Raw genomic sequence first — 17,813 nt, forward strand, 5'->3', positions numbered from 1 at the left:
TCCAAAAAGTAAGTTACACTTGTTCCCCCAGGCAGCATCCCATAACAAGAAGGAAAGGTGCGCAGACGATACTTTAGTTCCACAGCTTCCAACTGCAGCAATTTCATTCGGATAGTTTGAATCATTGCTGCGTAGCACGAGAAAAAAATGGCGCAACAACTGGAAGAATACTCCAATGTTGAAGTCCGCGAAACAGTACATTTTTTCTGGGCAAAACGTTTAACAAGTACAGAGATTCATGTGAAATATCGGCAGTGTATGGGCCACGACAATGCAAGACCTCACAAGGCGCACACAACACAGGATTTGCTTCGCAGTTTTGGATGGGTGGTCTGGCAGCATCCACCCTACAGTCCCGATCTTGCGCCCTGCGACTTCCATGTGTTCGGCAAACTCAAAGGACATTTGGGTGGAAGAGAATTTACCAGCGGTCACCAGGTTCAGACAGCTGTTCTAAGCTGGTTCAAGGACCAGGGAGCGGATTTCTACCGTCAGGGCATAGAACGATTAGTGCTACGGTCCGACGAATGTCAGCAGTGACTGGGAGATTTTGTGGTAAAACCTCCCAGTTGTATGATGATGTATGTGTCATACTTGAGTGATTTATCTGTGTCATATTGTATTGTAGCACACTTCTTAATAAAATGTTTTTTGACCTAAATTGTTTGAGTGTAACTTACTTTTTGAATGCCCTTAGTAGCTAATGAAGTGAAATCACTCAATAAACACTTATTTCTTGCTAGCATTGTTTTTCTTTACCCCATTACTTGCCAATACTTATGAAACAGCCAATTTGATAAGTAACAAAGACTTATCTCTTAAAACTCACCTGTACTACCAGAGTAATTTGCAGTTAAATTCATGAAATCAACAGTAAAATTCTGAAGAATAATACCTGAAGTATTTTCTAAGGAGTTCTGAAAGGAAAAACAACTTATTATATGAGTAAGATATCATTCACACTAGAATACATTTCGAAAGATAATAAATAATATCCCCTCATTGAGGAAAGAACACATTTGCTAGGAATTGCTTTTTTTTTTAGGAGGATAGATTAGTTACATATAAGGAAAGTCAAATTAGTAATATAATTCAAAGGGTCCAAAGGCGCCCATATAGGGGAGCAAGGGGGGGCTCAAGCCCCCCCCCCCCTTGAGATGAGAACTTCGTTGCTTTTAGTGCTTTTTTCTTTGCAAAAATGTAAAAAAAATTTCTTTTCTATCCATCAATGAATAAGTTATTAAAAATGTCAAATTTTGATATCTCTAATCTGTACAGAAATCAGTTTCTATGAGGAAAATGTTCTGCTAAACCATTGGGAAAATTTCTGAGCCCCCCCCCCCTAGAATTTTGCATATGGGCGCCCATGAAAGGGTCAAAGGAATTACAGCATTTGGTTCTTTGTAATACCAGATGAGGTTCCTAGTGCTGCTGAATGTTCCAGAGCAAGATGGTCTTACAAACTAGGGATGGACCGATTAATCGTCAGTAAGTGGTTCACAGCCACAATCGGCCACCTTGCGGATAATTCATAATCAGCCAAATTTTGCTGATTACTTGGCGGGGGAAATATTTGAAAAGTACTTTTTCATAATTCAATATTTAGCAAGTAACCAGGATGGATAAATTTATTAATAGCAAATGAATGTGATTTGCTGCAACACAAATATAACATATAGTATGTAAGTATGCTCCTTAAACCAAGACGAAGCAATACAAAATTTGTGTTAAAACTAAATGGAATATTAAAATTAGCCTCACAGCTAACATTCACACAAAACATATATGAAGAATTAAATCCGGGTATTTTTAGAGTAATGCAAATTCAGGATTATCAGGACATAAACTATTTTTTGCTGCTTCATATATATTTTATCCTTTAAACTAATTAATCCTTCTCTTAATTTCACTGTCTTACTCATCATTTGATTTAAAAATAAAAAAAAATTCATGTGCACATGCTTCAAGTTTTTTTTTTTTTTTTTTTACAAAAATTGTTGAAGTATTGTAATTTTTTTAGTTTAATCTTTCTGTTTTTAATAAATATGCACATTTTCAATATGACAACATACTTCATGTGTCAATACTTTCCCTATGTCTTACCTTTACCTTTGTGCTATAAAGTTACCTAATAATTACTAAGCGGCTACTATTTTTTCTTTTTTAAGCTACTAAGTTGCTGAATACAGGCAACTACATAAATAATTTAAATCTTCATGTCTAGTTAACACAATGTAACTTTATTAACAATAACATGAAAATGTGCAAACAGAAACTGAAAGAAATTTTGAAATATTACAGTCGGATCGCGATAACTCGAATAATTCGTTGTCTCGAAGTTTTCCTTGGGTCCCTTACTCTTGAGACTGTTGTGGAAACTTCCCATAACTCAAACAACCAATAACTTGTATGTTTTACCCGGTCCCTTGGGACTTTGAGTTATTGAGAGTTGACTATATATTGGAAAAAAAAAGGAGACGGTAAAGGAGAAATTGTAGTAGTATAAATCATCCTGATCATTAATGGGCTCTGCTGATTATCAACAGCCAATTTATTGGTGAACGGCGAATTTGCTTACTGGGGCATCCCATTAAAAGCCAATGAATTCTGCTAAAGACACACATTTGAATTCACACTACTTCTCACAGGGTTGTTAGAGTTTCGGTCAATGATGGTTTTAACTATGGATAATAGCGGTTTAAACCGGCTTGGATAAAATCAGTTTTGCCCATTAGACATGGATATAGGAAATAATAAAATTTAAAATCGAAATAAATGAGTACATAATTAAAAGAAATATGAAACATCAATCCTATAATCAGTCACTATTCATTATTTAAGTAAACAGTTCATTTTACTGTAATAAATGACTGTTCCGAACGGTTAGTCAGATCATAATGTTTCAAACAGTGTAAATAGCACAATACATACGTGTTTGAAAGTTTTATGCGCACAAAATGAATTTCAAATTTAATCAAAATAAATTACTTGTTTTTTAATGCATTGAATACATGTTACAAGCTTTGTGAAGAAATAGCTATTACTTAGTTTATATTGTAGGCTGTTTAGTATTTCAAATAAACAAGTGTCCCTTTATATTAGTTGTGAATAATTTTTAATGTTAAAAAAAAGTTGCATTTAATCAATAAATCAGTTTTAAAATATTATCTAAATTATCACAAATACACATCCTATTTCTTCTAATCATGCATTAAAATGTGCAATATTATGCATACAAACCGTATGTATACACATATTAGTGTGTTTTTATGCAATACAGTTTTGGCCAGCTCTACGGTGGTTAAATCCAGTTTTGGCCGGTTTAAACCGGTTTTTGCCAGTGGCATGGCCAAAATGGGTTTTGTCCGGCCAAAACTACAACCCTGCGTCTACAACTAACAGGGTTGGCCGAATTGGACCCAATTGGGTTGGACCCAATGGTTTTTTTTTGAAAAAACCCATTTAAAAAACCCCATTATTTAGCCCACTTTTGGGTTTTTTTAAATTTTCTGAGAAGTTTTTTAAAAAATTAACTAATTTAAATACTTTTACAATTTAAACTTTTTTATTTGTTCTTCACCACAGACAATGAACATAAAAAATGAATTTTGAACTGTAATAGTATTTCCTAACTCTTAACGGCATAAAAAAAATACTTCAAAGATTTTAAATAAATATATTTAACTTTTTTCTTTAACTGGTTAATAAATAAATCAAATTATCTTGACCAAGTCCTGTCACGTCTGATTTTCTCAATGTTTGTAGATTGTACAGAGGAAACTAATCTAGTTAAAAGGCTTTCATGTGAATTATTTTCTGCTAACCAACACGTCACAAATCTCGAAAAAACACAAGGTATATTTTTTAGAAATAAACAGATTTTACAAACGGTCGACAGTAAACAGAATAGGTACAGTATTTTCATTATCTTACGAAAAAGTTTAATATTTCTTACTCTGTACACAGAAATAGAACAACGGGCAACATAAAATTCAAAGAAATGTCTTGATTAAGCTGGAATTCAGTAAAAAGGGATTTAAACTACTTGAGGTTCTACAATAGTTTTGCATAACAAAATGAAATACAATAAAGTAAAATGCAAAAAAAAAAAAAAATAGTAATTAAAAACAAACAATAGATTTTATCACTCAAGAAGTAACTTTGCCTGAACTGTTGGTAATAATGAAAATTAAAAAATCTAAAACTTCACCATTCTTGGGTTTTTTCGTCTTTTATACTTTTCCTCAGAAAACGCTGAATTTTAACTAGTTTTCCAGCTTTTTTTTTACCCAAGGACAATTTTTGCACTTTGTCCATATACTTATGCTACAATATGCTACAAGTACCCCACATTTTCCCTAAAAAAAAAACCCACATTTCTTTTAAAAAACCCAACTTTAGTAGGGTTTTTTTTTTGGGTTTTATTTAAAAAACCCCAAAAAACCCTGGGTCCATGGGCTTTTTTAAAAAAACCCGGGTTTTTGCCAACCCTGACAACTAAGCATTGGGTCTTTATTACACAAACACATAATTATAATTAAAAGTCAGCAACATAAAAACACAACCATAATTAACAATCAATAAAGAAATAAAACCTTCTCAGCATTTTCTTCATCTAGTTTTAAAGTTACAGCATTGATATCAGCAGCACTATTATTAATAATTTCTTGAAGTTTTTCAGAAACGATATTCCAGAATTGAACAGCTTTTAATTTCTCCTCAGCACACATCCTAGGTACGAAGCTGACAGCTTCTTCAATCTATGTAAAAACAGAGTAATGTAAAAAAAAACAACGCAATGCAGAATAAATAAAATGTTCAGTGCATTAGCATTAATTTATAGTGTTGCAAAATATAATAGACAATTATATATGTTATATATGTTTGGCTATTTTGGTACAATTTCATATACATTCCCGAAAAACTTCAGTAAATCATCAGCAAGTACAAATAAATACAAATGAGAACTAATTTATCAATAAGGAAAATATCCATTTTCCAAAAATGTTCAGGAGGTGAAAAAAAAAACGAAGTATTCTAACGGCAAAGTAGTTTTATCATATTTTCTGGGTACAGAATTGACCATAATGCAGAACAGATTATGTCCCAGAGTAAAGAAATATCTCTACAAAGACTAAGTATACAGTAGACCCTTGTTTTACACGGTTTAAGATTTGACACCTTTATTTTATTTTACACGGATGAGTTTCAGTTTTATGCGGATGTGGCAATGCAAACAGATAACATTTTCCTCCCTTTCAAAATCCAAACTCCTAAAGATTGCAGATGACGCGTAATCAACTGCATTTTGGCGTGCTAATACAAATACAAAAGTGACGACCAGCAACAGGCTCTGGGCCCAGCTAGACTGGTTCCTAGTCAATTTACAATCCCCAGTGAAGAACAATGGCCCTCTTAAAACTATCTACTCCCTTGCTCATTACCACCTCTTCCGGTAAGCTGTTCCAAGGTTCCACTACCCTGCTAAAATAATAATTTTTCCTAATATCCATGTTAGCCTGAGATTTAAATAGCTTAAAACAATGACCCCTCGTCCTGTTTTCAGTGCTAAACTTTAGCCCCGTAACATCTTTCATCTTAATAAATTTAAACAGCTGAATCATGTCCCCTCGGTCTCTTCTTTGCTCAAGACTGTACATTTTTAACCTTCTGAGCCTGGAATCATAATCTAAGTGGCAAAGTCCACTTATTAGCCTTGTAGCCCGCCTTTGACCCCTTTCCAATACATTAATGTCTTTCTTAAGATAAGGAGACCAAAACTGAACAGCATACTCCAAATGAGGTCTTACCAAACTTCTATATAAGGGCAGAAGAACTTCTTTAGATTTTTTTGAAATAGATCTATTGATAAACCCAAGCGAGCTTGGGCCACTGGAGACATTTTATGCAGTTGGTTCCAGAGCTCTTTCCAGAAGTGAAGTCATTAAACTCATACAGTTCAGAACTCGCAGGAAGAAGAGCTTTTAGGAGTGACAAAGGAGGCCAAAACCAACGACTTCAGTGACGCACAACAAAAAACGTTCACATTGAAAATTTTGAGCCATTCCTAGACAATAGAAATGATCTCTCTGATTTGTTAGTGAGGGAAGATTCTATCATGGAAATGACGAGAGTGATCATGGATGCGTTAATGCTCTGCAAAGAATTACTGAGAAACATTCTCAATGACTGCCATAAGACTATCATAGCCAGCTCCTCTTTATAAACAGAACACGAAATTAGTTCATGTTTTCTTTATGCATGTTGTGCATAAAAATTTATATAAGTACGTATTAAACTTATTATTGAATTAGACATCACTAGAATGAAGTATTTTTTTTATCTACAGAACCTAACCCCTATTTTAGCATTAATATTAGGTCTCAATTTACATGGTTTCGATTTATGCGGCATTTTCATGGAACGTAACTCCCACGTAAAACAAGGGTCTACTGTACCTTTTTTGTATCATACTACTCACTATACACAACTTAATTTTTTTTGCAACGTGATGAGCTACATTTAGTGATGTGGATCGGGTAAATACCCAGCGGGTAGGTAAATATTTTTTGGGTATTTACCAAAGGCCTGGGTAAATACCCAAAAACTTTGTATTTTACAAAAAATGCAAAAAAGTGAATGGGATTTTTTTTTTTTTAAATCTAAATATGAAATAATTGGTAAAACTGATATATACATATGTATTACACAGTTTATAATATTTTTTATTGAAAGACTTGATGAAATCATGAAAGAAACATATCGTGAACCAAAGAATCTTTCTTTTCAACGTCATAATTGGAGAAGTATAAGCAATTCATTATGAACTTCAGGATTTCAAAATCACAATCTAGGTTAGTCATATCCAAAATAAAAAAAAAAGGAAGCATGAGGGATGTTTGGAAGAATAAACTGAGAAGTTATTAAGACTATGGTGTTATTTATTTCATTGATATTTAAGTGATAACATAGAAAATATAGAAACAGTTTTCACATTAATAAGCAAAAAAAAAAAAAAAAGGCAAAATATGTTTTTCTGTTGCCTTGCTCATTTGCATTTGCTCCCCTGTAGGGTGGGAAGGTAAATATTTTTTTGGGTATTTATCCGAAGACAGGGTAAATCCCCTAGTAATTGCGCATTTTGCAAAAAAGTTTTAGGTAGTATTAAAAGGTGACTATTTTCTATTTTAAACATTAACCCTTAAATAAAAGATTAAAAATTTTAAATGTTTATGTATATTATGTGTGTGTATATATATATGTGTGTGTGATACAGAATACACCTGAACAATTGAACTAAGTTTGGAGGAAATTTCTGCATAAGATATAGGTAAATAAATAGTAATAATAAATTGAGCGACATTTCGTTACATTTTGATGTCATGCAGGGACATAAAACTGGGTTATAAAAGACTAGGAGCTTAAAAAAATGATGTTTGCTATTTTTTTTAATCAGTTAAGCTTTTTACTTTTTGTAGAATCGCTTTTTATATCTGAAATTTGGGTATCAACATTGATTAGGCATATCCAACACATTTAATGTGAATATCATATTAGATTGCTAAGCTGTTTCACAAAATAATTCTTTAAATATGTGATCAAAATACAATTTTTGGGCAAAAATTTATTGTTTTGTATATGGTTGGTTGTATATATACATAATGGAATACATACAGAAAAGTATTTTAGTTGAATATACATTTTTGAAATAAATACCCAGGTATTTACCCATATTGGGTATTTACCCGGGTATATACCCTGGGTATTTACCCCTAAAAATAAATACCCGGGTATTTTACATCACTAGCTACATTACAAACTAGAAAACGTAGCTACTGCAGTAGTTTTGCGGCTAGCAGCAAGCTACTCCCCACCACTGCCCCAATTTTTGGCTTTGTCAAGAAAACAAAAACAGCTCTTTAGAAAAACTGAGTCTGTTCTGCCATTTGCCACAACTTACCTGTACGAATGCAGATTTTATTGTCCAACAGGACCTTTTGTTGAATGGCTTTTTATCCATTAGTTAACCTCTTTTGCCTTGGGAAAGGGGTTTCATGAAATCCTGAAACACCCGCCTGCAGTTCACTGGAAATTTGCGTGATTTCATCGGAATATTTTCTTTTACTTTTCTACAGGAAAGTATTTCTTTATTTCTTACTGGTGGTACCCGCACGGCTTTGCCCGCAATAGAAAATTAAAAGGTCTTTTGGTTCGCCTGTATATAGTGATGTAAAATACCCGGGTATTTATTTTTAGGGGTAAATACCCAGTTTAAATAATTCGTTCATACCATTAGAAGTAACACATTTTTTTCTATCAAAATAAGTGTTTTCTTCAATGGTGTTCTTTCGAATAAGGAAAAAAAATGAGCTTGTAATTCTGTCTGTCGTAACGATTTGCCACGTTTACGGTCAGGTTGAGGAAAATTTTATCACACTGGAAGTCTGAAATTTTAGGAACTAAAAGAACTTACGGTTGTCAATACGTTCTAGTATTTTTGTGAGTTTGAGTTCATTAACTTTTGTGTAGCACGCATGCAAAGTCTTGACAAAACGCAGTGGAGAAACTTTTTCCTGGATTTTAGAATGTCATAAATTAAGAACAAAAATTGTTCAAAAGCTCGTACTTGGTAATTCATTTGTCAATATACAGGGTTTTGATGGCTAAAACTTGCAGAGCGTAAATATTGATTTTCTAAAAGATATTGCCATCCAAATGGGCTATCGAAATCGTTCACATGAAAAAAAGCCAATTTTCAATGTGCTGTAGCTAGTGATGTAAAATGCCCGAGTATTTATTTTCAGGGGTAAATTTTACTCGGGTAAATACCCAAAATGGGTATTTACCTGGGTATTTATTTCAAAAATTTATATTCAACTAAAATACTTTTCTGTATGTATTTCACTATGTATATATATAACCAATCAACAAACTTTAAACAAAACAATATATTTTTGCCCAAAAATAGTATTTTGATCACATATTTAAAGAATTATTGTGTGAAACAACTTAGCAATCTAATATGGTATTCACATTAAATGTGTTGGATATGCCTATTCAATGTTGATAGCCAAATTTCAGGTACAAAAAGCCATTCTATAAAAAGTAAAAAGCTTAACTGGTTACAAAAAAAAAAAAAGCAAACATCAATTTTTTAAGGTCCTAGTCTTTTATAACCTAGTAATATGTCCCTGCTTGATATCAAAATGCACTGTAAAAACAATTCAGAAACGTTCCTGGAAAATAATAGGCAGCTGATGTGCCCAATTTCATCCAGTAACATATCTCACAAAAACCAGGAACATTTTCCACTAAAATTCAGTTACCTTCCTGAAATCATCCAGGAAGCCTCCTAAAATATTCAGAAACCTTCCCGTTTAAAGCCAGCATAGGCGGATTTAGGACTGAATTTCTGGGGGGGGGCAGGATTTTTTTTTTTTTTTTTTGAACAAGATTTTTAATTGCTCTCCCCCTCCTATGTTTTTGCCTGTTTTCTGTAATGCGTAAGGCCATTCTTTACTTTTTTATGTGTCGTTTTCATTACTGTGTGTAATCATGCTGTCCTTTTTAAATTGACCTTAAAAGAGAGGGGGCTAGTATTAAGAGAGTGATGCAGTGCTCCCTTTTAAGTGAGATATAGAATATCTCCAGTTTTAGGGGGGGCCCGGGGGTTACTCCCCCGGAGGAAATTATCTAAAATGGATATAAAATTCTGCATTTTGAAGTCTTATAACGGTTAATTGGAAATAATAGGCAAAAAAAAGTTTTTTTTTTTAAGTATTACGCTTTAAAAGTGCTTTGTGATGCAAGTTAATACTTTAAAGAAATGGTGCACAGATTAAGAGAATAGGTATCAAGAGAGTAACATACTACCCATTTGAACAATTCTTAATTTATACACTTGATGAGAAATAAAATTGAAGCACTCTTTACTTAGGAGTTTCAAAGACTTGTCTAATAATTTTCAAGGTTTGGTTGGTTAGATTGGGGTTCTGGCTCAAGAGCCCTTACGCTATACTACTTGACGCGATACTGTGCCAATTCTTTTCAAGGATTTTAGAACCTATCAATAATTTGCACTTTCCAGTCTCTGAAATTGAGTAGTAGATTATACAGTTGTACAGTATTATTCAAACTTTGTAAGAAACGGCTATTTTAAGTTTGAAAGAAACAATAAACTTTAATTTCCTATTCAAAAAAGAAAAAATCATGATTTTTTTTTGTTATAAGATTTTGGAAGATAAGTTGTTACTATATAAACTCCTCGCAAAATTGGGGGGCATTTTCCCCTTTGTCCCCCCCCCCTATAAATCCACCCATGCTCTTCTAAACTTTACAAAAACGAAAAAATAATTTTTTTTTAATTTTTGGAAGATGTGTTGTTGCTACATAAAGTCCACCCAAAACTGGGGGGCATTGCCCCCCTCTGACCCCCCATAAATCCGCCCATGAAAGCCAGTCGTATCTCTGGAACTTTAGACCAAACTTAGGTGCGTTTCCAGGAAAGCTCCAAGAGCAGTATCGCCAACATGGCCAAAGCTAAGACAGACTTGCAGGCAAGTATCAAGCATCTCACTCGCCTGCAATTCTTGCAAAGCTGCGTAGTCCGTGGACTAATTTGCGCCTAATCAGTCTGGACCAGTTGCAATTGAACTGAATCTGATACACTTTATAAATAGGCGCAGTTAATCTTTAAACTGGGAACTAAAAATATTTTTTACAACAGTGAGAAGTCTGCATTCATGTGATTTGTAGGAATTCATGAAACTTTTCGACCATGATTCTTGATTTTTCCAGGAAGTGGATAAAAACCATTGAAATCCTGAAATGTTACATGGAAATACTCAGTAACGTTTCAGAATTTTTTTACAGTGTGTAACGAAATGTCAATAAAAATAGTTTGAAATAAATTTTCATCATGAAGTACCGGGGAACAAATGCATAATAATATATAAATTTTTATATATTATATTTTTTTATATATTATATTATATATATATATCTTTATGTATTTTATATATTATATATATCTTTCATTTTACAGTTTATGTTTTAAAAAAAAATCATCACTTTTTGATACCACCTAAATTTTTTTTTTTTTTTGGCAAAATGCGCAATTACTAGGGGATTTACCCTGAGGGGGAATACCCAAAAAAATATTTACCTTCCCACCCTACATCGCTAATTGCATGTATTAAAAATAGTTTGAATAAATTTTCATCATGAAGTACCGGGGAGCAAATGCAAATGAGCAAGGCAACAGAAAACAATATTTTGATTTATTTATTTTTTGCTTATTAATGTGAAAACTGTTTCTATATTTGTCACGTTATCACTTAAACAGCAATAAAATAAATAACATCAGTGTCTTAATAACTTTTCAGTTTATTCTTCCAAACATCCCTCATGCTTCCTTTTTTTTTTTCATTTTGGATATGACTAACCTAGATTGTGATTTTGAAATCCTGAAGTTCATCATTGAATTGTTTATACTTCTCCAATTATGACACTGAAAAGAAAGATTCTTTGGTTCACGATAGGTTTCTTTCATAATTTCATCAAGTCTTTCAATAAAAAATATTATGAACTGTGTAATACATATGTATGTATCAGTTTTACTGGCTCTCCTCTGATATGCCCCCCTCTTGGCGAGATTTTAATTTTTCGCTCGATACGAAAATCGCCAATAAGGCGATAACTTGGCAACTCTGGTTTTGCAACTTGAACGCTGGAAAGTAGTTTCTCGAAGTCTGTCTTTTTGCACGTGTCTGTGTGGTAGGAGGTAGGTGCTCATATGTTCCGCTCTTAGGGAGATTTTAAGTTGAATACTCTAAAATAAAGTTTCAATTCAAACTTTATTTTAGAGTATTCTTTTTCTTGTTGTTTTTTAATGTTAATTTAGTTGAATTTTCTATTTTAATTATGAGTTCGGTTTGTGATGTTGTCCAAATGTATCAATTGAAATTTTTGAATGAATCTTCTTTTTCTTTTTCGTCAGGTCGTCCAAAGTTTGGACGTACCGGAGTCCTAAATAGATTTTTTATATTTAAACTAATTGAAAAAAAAGAGGTTTTTTTAGAATTTTTAAGGGAAATTGGTTTACTTAAGAATGAAATGTTATGTTCTAGATGTAATTCTGTTATGAAAATTAAAAAAACTAAAAAATGTTCAGATGGGTTAATTTTTTTTTGTAGAAAGGTTATTGGGGGTGTTGTTTGTGGAAAAGAAGCAACGATCAGGAGTGGGTCATGGTTTAGTTCTAGCAAGTTGAAAATAGAGGATATTTTTTTGATAACATATGAGATTTTAATTGGGACCAAAACTGCTGATATTGAAAGTCAATATTTTTTTTCATCACAAACTTTAGCCGATTGGCGAAATTATATTAATGAAGAAATATTAAATTACATTGAATTAAAATCCGAACAAATATTCCTAAGAGCGGAACATATGTGCACTGCCTCACGTGAGGAAGTAAAAGAAAAGTAAAAAAGGTAAGTGAACATATTTTGAATTATTGTGTTTTTAGTGTGTTTCTGGTAGTTTGTATTTTGGTCTGGTTGGCATTTTTGTAGCACAAAAATGGTGTTAATTTCACATAAAATGTGTGACTTTATTGTATACTGAACGGAGGAGATCTGTGACTTATATCCGACTGTGATGTATATTAACAGTCGGAGGGATAACTGGCGAGCCAGAGGTCTCATAGTACTTTCGTAATGAGACCGAGGCAGGGGTCTCATTACGAAAGTACTATGAGACTGAGGGCTCGTATCCCGGAGAAACAACGGAAAAAAATTAATGCATTAATTTCATTAAATAATTAATGACATAATTTGAATTTTTCCTGTTGGCGCTAAAAAAGCATCGCTAAGAACAATGTATGACATATGACGTCATACATAGTTTTCTTGGCGACGCTTTTTTGGCGCCAACAGGAAAAAGTCGCCAAGAGGGGGGTATATCAGATTTGTTCCGTTTTACCAATTATTTCATATTTAGGTTTTTCAAAAAAAAAAAAACATTCACTTTTTGCATTGTTTTGTAAAATACCTAGTTTTTGGGTATTTACCCAGGCCTTGGGTAAATACCCAAAAAATATTTACCTACCCACTGGGTATTTACCCGATCCACATCACTACCTGTATATTTATTTACAAATAATGTATGGTGAATTTTCTCGCCAATTGACTTGTGTTCATGTTACGGTTCCACGTTATGATAATTTCGTAATTTACTCGCCCATCTTATGATAATTTTTTTCTTAAAATTGGAATAGAAAAAGAACCACATCGAATTTTCAAAAAATCGCTTCGAGATGCACACCCCCATGCTACAAACTAACTTTGTGCCAAATTTCATGAAAATCGGCCGAACGGTCTAGGCGCTATGCACGTCACAGCAGGGTTGGCAAAAACCCAGGGTTTTTTTTTAAAGCCCATGGACCCAGGGTTTTTTTAAATAAAACCCAAAAAAAAAAACCAACTAAAGTTGGGTTTTTTAAAAGAAATGTGGTTTTTTTTTGTCTTTTTTTAGGGAAAATGTGGGGGTACTTGTAGCATATTGTAGCGTAAGCGTATAGACAAAGTGCAAAAATTGTCTTCGGGTAAAAAAAGCTGGAAAACTAGTTAAAATTCAGCATATTCTGAAGAAAAGCATAAAAGACTACAAAACCCAAGAATGGTGAAGTTTCAGATTTTTTTTAGTTTTCATTATTACCAACAGTTAAGGCAAAGTTACTTCTCGAGTGATAAAATCTATAGTTCGTTTTTAATTACTACATTTTTTTTTTTGCTTTTTACTTTATTGTATATCATTTTGTTATGCAAAACTACTGTAGAACCTCAAGTAGTTTAAATCCGTTTTTACTGAATTCCAGCTTAATCAACACATTTCTTTGAATTGAATGTTGTCTGTTTTTCTACTTCTGTGTACAGAGTAAGAAATATTAAACTTTTTCAAAGATAATGAAAATACTGTACATCCTGTTCTGTTTTCTGTTGACCGTTTGAAAAACCTGTTAATTTCTAAAAATATACCTTGTGTTTATTCGAGATTTGTGACGTGTTGGTTTGCAGAAAATAATTCACCTGAAAGCCTTTTAACTAGAGTAGTTTCCTCTGTACAATCTACAAATATTGAGAAAATCAGACGAGACAGGACTCAGTCAAGAGAATTTGAGTTATTTATTGACCAGTTAAAGAAAAAAGTTAAATATATTTATTTAAAATCTTTGAAGTATTTTTTTAATGCTGTTAAGAGTTAAGAAATACTATTAAAGTTCAAAATTCATTTTTTGTGTTCATTGTCTGTGATGAAGAACAAATAAAAAAGAAATTTAAATTATGAAAGTATTTAAATTATTTTTTTTTTAAACTTCTCAGAAAATTTAAAAAAAAAACCAAAAGTGAGCTAAATAATGGGTTTTTTTAAATGGGTTTTTTCAAAAAAAAACCATTGGGTCCAACCCAATTGGGTCCAATTCGGCCAACCCTGCGTCACAGAGATCCTGACAGACAGAGATCCAGACAGAGAGACTTTCAGCTTTATTATTAGTAAAGATGGACAGTCTTGTTCATTCCAAAGAATAATCTAACACCCTGCTACCTCTTCTTTGGAAACTAGGGGGAAAATGAATTTTTCCTTTTAGCCTTCAGAGAAGTGGAAAGGCATGAAGTACGAACAGTCTGACACCTTAAGAGTAACAATCAACACCACATTAATTTTCTTTCCCATTTCAAATAAACATTGTATATTCTTGTTTTACACACTAAAATAAAATTTCAATCAGTAGTCGTCATCATCATCAGTCGTCGTTCATCAGTAGTCGTATCAAAGTATGAGCTACCAGATTAAATTTATTAGTACTTATCAAACAGCACAATGAGAAGTAAATCATTTAGCAAAATTTAGCATTAATAATATAAATAATCAATTCAAGCACTTGCACTTCTTCAAAACAAATGGGAGGGCTAAAATTTTAGAATCAAATTAGATACTGTTTCGATCACAGAAAACTGCAAATTATAAATGAAATTATCAAGGGATTTTAAAGTATGTAGAAGACATACAGTGGCTCCCAAAAGTCTTCGTACACTTTGAAATTTTTTAGTAAAACCAAAGTAACTCGAAACTGAATTTGAATATGAAGTCCAATATTTTTTCACATCATTCCTATGTCATTCTAAATACAAACCATTGGTTTCTTCAAAATATTGACGGATCTTCTTTTTGAAATGGTTTAGAAAACGAAGAGACAGAGAAATAACACGCCACAACAGTCATCGTACACTCAAATATTTTCGAATAAATTCATGATTAAAATTATCATATTTGTTTTTTTTTATATTTTTGCATTTTGTTGACCCTTAAATGTCATTTGGCTTTAATTTTTTTTATTTATTCCTTAATATTGGGGCTTATTACTTTAAAATGGCTGATATTCGTAAAAAACCACAAACACCATTCAAAAGTTGAATTTTTTCCTCACAGTAGCGGTAAATTGGTTTGAAATGTCTCTAAACTAGTTAATTTATTTCATTCTATAGTAAAGTGCTTGATAAAATGCTTTAAAGAAAAGAATCGGACCGAAAACAAGGCAAGAAAAGGTCAACCGGCAAAGTTAACAAAGCGCGATCGGAGATTTACAGTTAAAAAAATTATGAAAAATACACATTTGAGTGTTGTAAAAGTTTTTGCAGAGTTAAATGAAAATTTTTATATTTAATTTTCACCTAAAATTGCTCGCCAAGTTCTCTGATTAGCTGGATAACATGGGACCTCTTCCCGCAGAAATTTTCTTGGCCGTGCGAAAAGCAAAAAAGAAGAAAGAAAAAGAATGAAATCTATTCCCAGATGTTTAAAAGATGTTATGAATACTGCATGATATTCTACTAATTAATAACTTAATCAAAATTAGATTATTTAATAATATATAGACATTTTATAAAGTGTACGAAAACTTTTGTGAGATAAAATTTCCGGCACTTTTTGGTTTTTGATTTTTAAAAAATTAAGTTTTAATATTTTTTTTAAAACTTTTTATGTAGTTTTGTTGAAAATTGATCATAGATCTTATAATTAAATACTTATTCCGAAATATTAATTCTAACCAATGGATTGGGGCCTATTTCGTTGAAAGTCGTAGGTCTACGAAGACTTTTGGGAGCCACTGTATATAAGTTTTAAATGCAACGTAATAGAAGTTTGAAAAGGTATAATTTATGACAGTCGGAAAGAACAATTTCGATGCACTACGATTCTAACAATAAGGAAACAAAATTAATAGCACAAAACATTATTCATACAGCTAACATCTTAGAATTAAAAATACACCGATTACTTACTTTAGAGCGAAATAAAAATAATAACGTAGGTCCTCTTGTAACTGTCATTTTACTTTTCACTCAAAAACAGCACAAACAAGAAAACAAATGAGCAGAATGAACAATGAACTCTAAGCTACTATTTTTTTTCTAAATTTCATAACAGTGCGAACTTTCAACTTCATCTCAAAACCGAAAAACCAGCAAGTGTCAGGAAATAAAAACATTCAGTTAATCAGTTAAACTGCATCATTAGGTTTCAAGAAAGCTAAATAAAATGATGTTCTTGTCAAATTCAAAACAAACATTAGATTTCTGAGATAAATAAATGACAAAAATTCAACGACATTACAGAAAAGAACTAGTGTAAACAAGATTTTTCAACAGTCTCTTCTAATCATCCGTCGGATGGTCGTGCCTGATTGGAGAAATAAGCACAGAGGTAAAGAATAGCTGAAGCTAAGAGAAGGGACTCTATGGTTGCGTTCGACGAGCTCGAACGAGAGCGACCGGTTAGTTAATCACGTGACAGCTAATAATCACGTGCTCCAATCAACCAATCAACTGCTTAGAATGGTAACCGGTTGATCATAGAACGCTTCGGTTAGTAACCAGTTACTTACCGATAGACCGGTGAGTTTCGTCAAACGCAACCAAAGAGTGCGTTCGACGAGCACGACCGAGAGCGACCAGTTAGTTAATCACGTGACAGCTAATGATCACGTGCTCCAATCGACCAATCAACTGCTCAGAATGGTAACCGCTGATCATAGAACACCGCGGTTAGTAACTGGTAACTTACCGGTAGACCGGTGAGGTTCGTCGAACGTAACCTATGAGTGATCAAACTACGTTGGTTGCGCTTGACGAAACTCACCGGTCTACCGGTAAGTAACTGGTTAGGTTGCGTTCGACAAACTTCCTCGGTCTACCGGTAGGTAACCGGTTACTAACCGCAGCGTTCTATGATCAACCGGTTACCGTGGCGGTTACCATTCTAAGAAGTTGATTGGTTGATTGGAGCACGTGATCATTATCTGTCACGTGATTAACTAACCGGTCGCGCTCGGTCGTGCTCGTCGAACGCAACCTTAGTAACCGAAGCGTTCTATGCGCACTTAGCCCCCAGAGTTGCGACAACGCGGTATCATTTTCCTATTGGTCGAAGACCGCCTGAGGCAAGGTTTCTTCTTCTCCCGTAGGATTAACATGGAGCGTATGACAGTGCTGTGGAAAAACCCAGAATCTGAAAAATTAAAGGTGAGTCCAGGATTTTAATGCTCATATTACTGTTCTACAATGTTCAAATTATACGTGTGTAGCTTTACTTGAGTGAGTCCATTCCTATTTCTTTAACTATCGCGTAATTATATCAAGAACATGTGTTCCGGTGTGCTAAAATTCCATCCTGACACTTTATTTGGGTCTTTTATAGTTATTCTTTCTGTTAAATCGATGATTCCAATCACAAAGTTATTGAAAAACAAC

At 33.1% G+C, this 17,813-nt stretch overlaps 1 protein-coding gene across 1 annotated transcript in view; it reads right to left on the reverse strand.

Annotated features, from left to right (window-relative positions):
- The window catches only part of LOC129227226 (zinc finger protein 436-like), a 46,166-nt gene extending 29,668 nt beyond the window's left edge, over positions 1–16,498 (reverse strand). The window contains exons 1-3 of the mRNA XM_054861738.1: positions 16,347–16,498; positions 4,596–4,760; positions 830–917 (exon numbers count right to left, since the gene is read on the reverse strand). Of these exons, the coding sequence (XP_054717713.1) occupies positions 830–917; positions 4,596–4,760; positions 16,347–16,394 (301 nt within the window). The 5' untranslated portion in view covers positions 16,395–16,498. The remainder of the gene's footprint in view (positions 1–829; positions 918–4,595; positions 4,761–16,346) is intronic.
- Positions 16,499–17,813: the final 1,315 nt, after the last annotated feature.

The sequence above is a fragment of the Uloborus diversus genome, chromosome 1, assembly GCF_026930045.1.
Source record: "Uloborus diversus isolate 005 chromosome 1, Udiv.v.3.1, whole genome shotgun sequence".
In the NCBI taxonomy this organism is placed as follows: Eukaryota; Metazoa; Arthropoda; class Arachnida; order Araneae; family Uloboridae; genus Uloborus; species Uloborus diversus.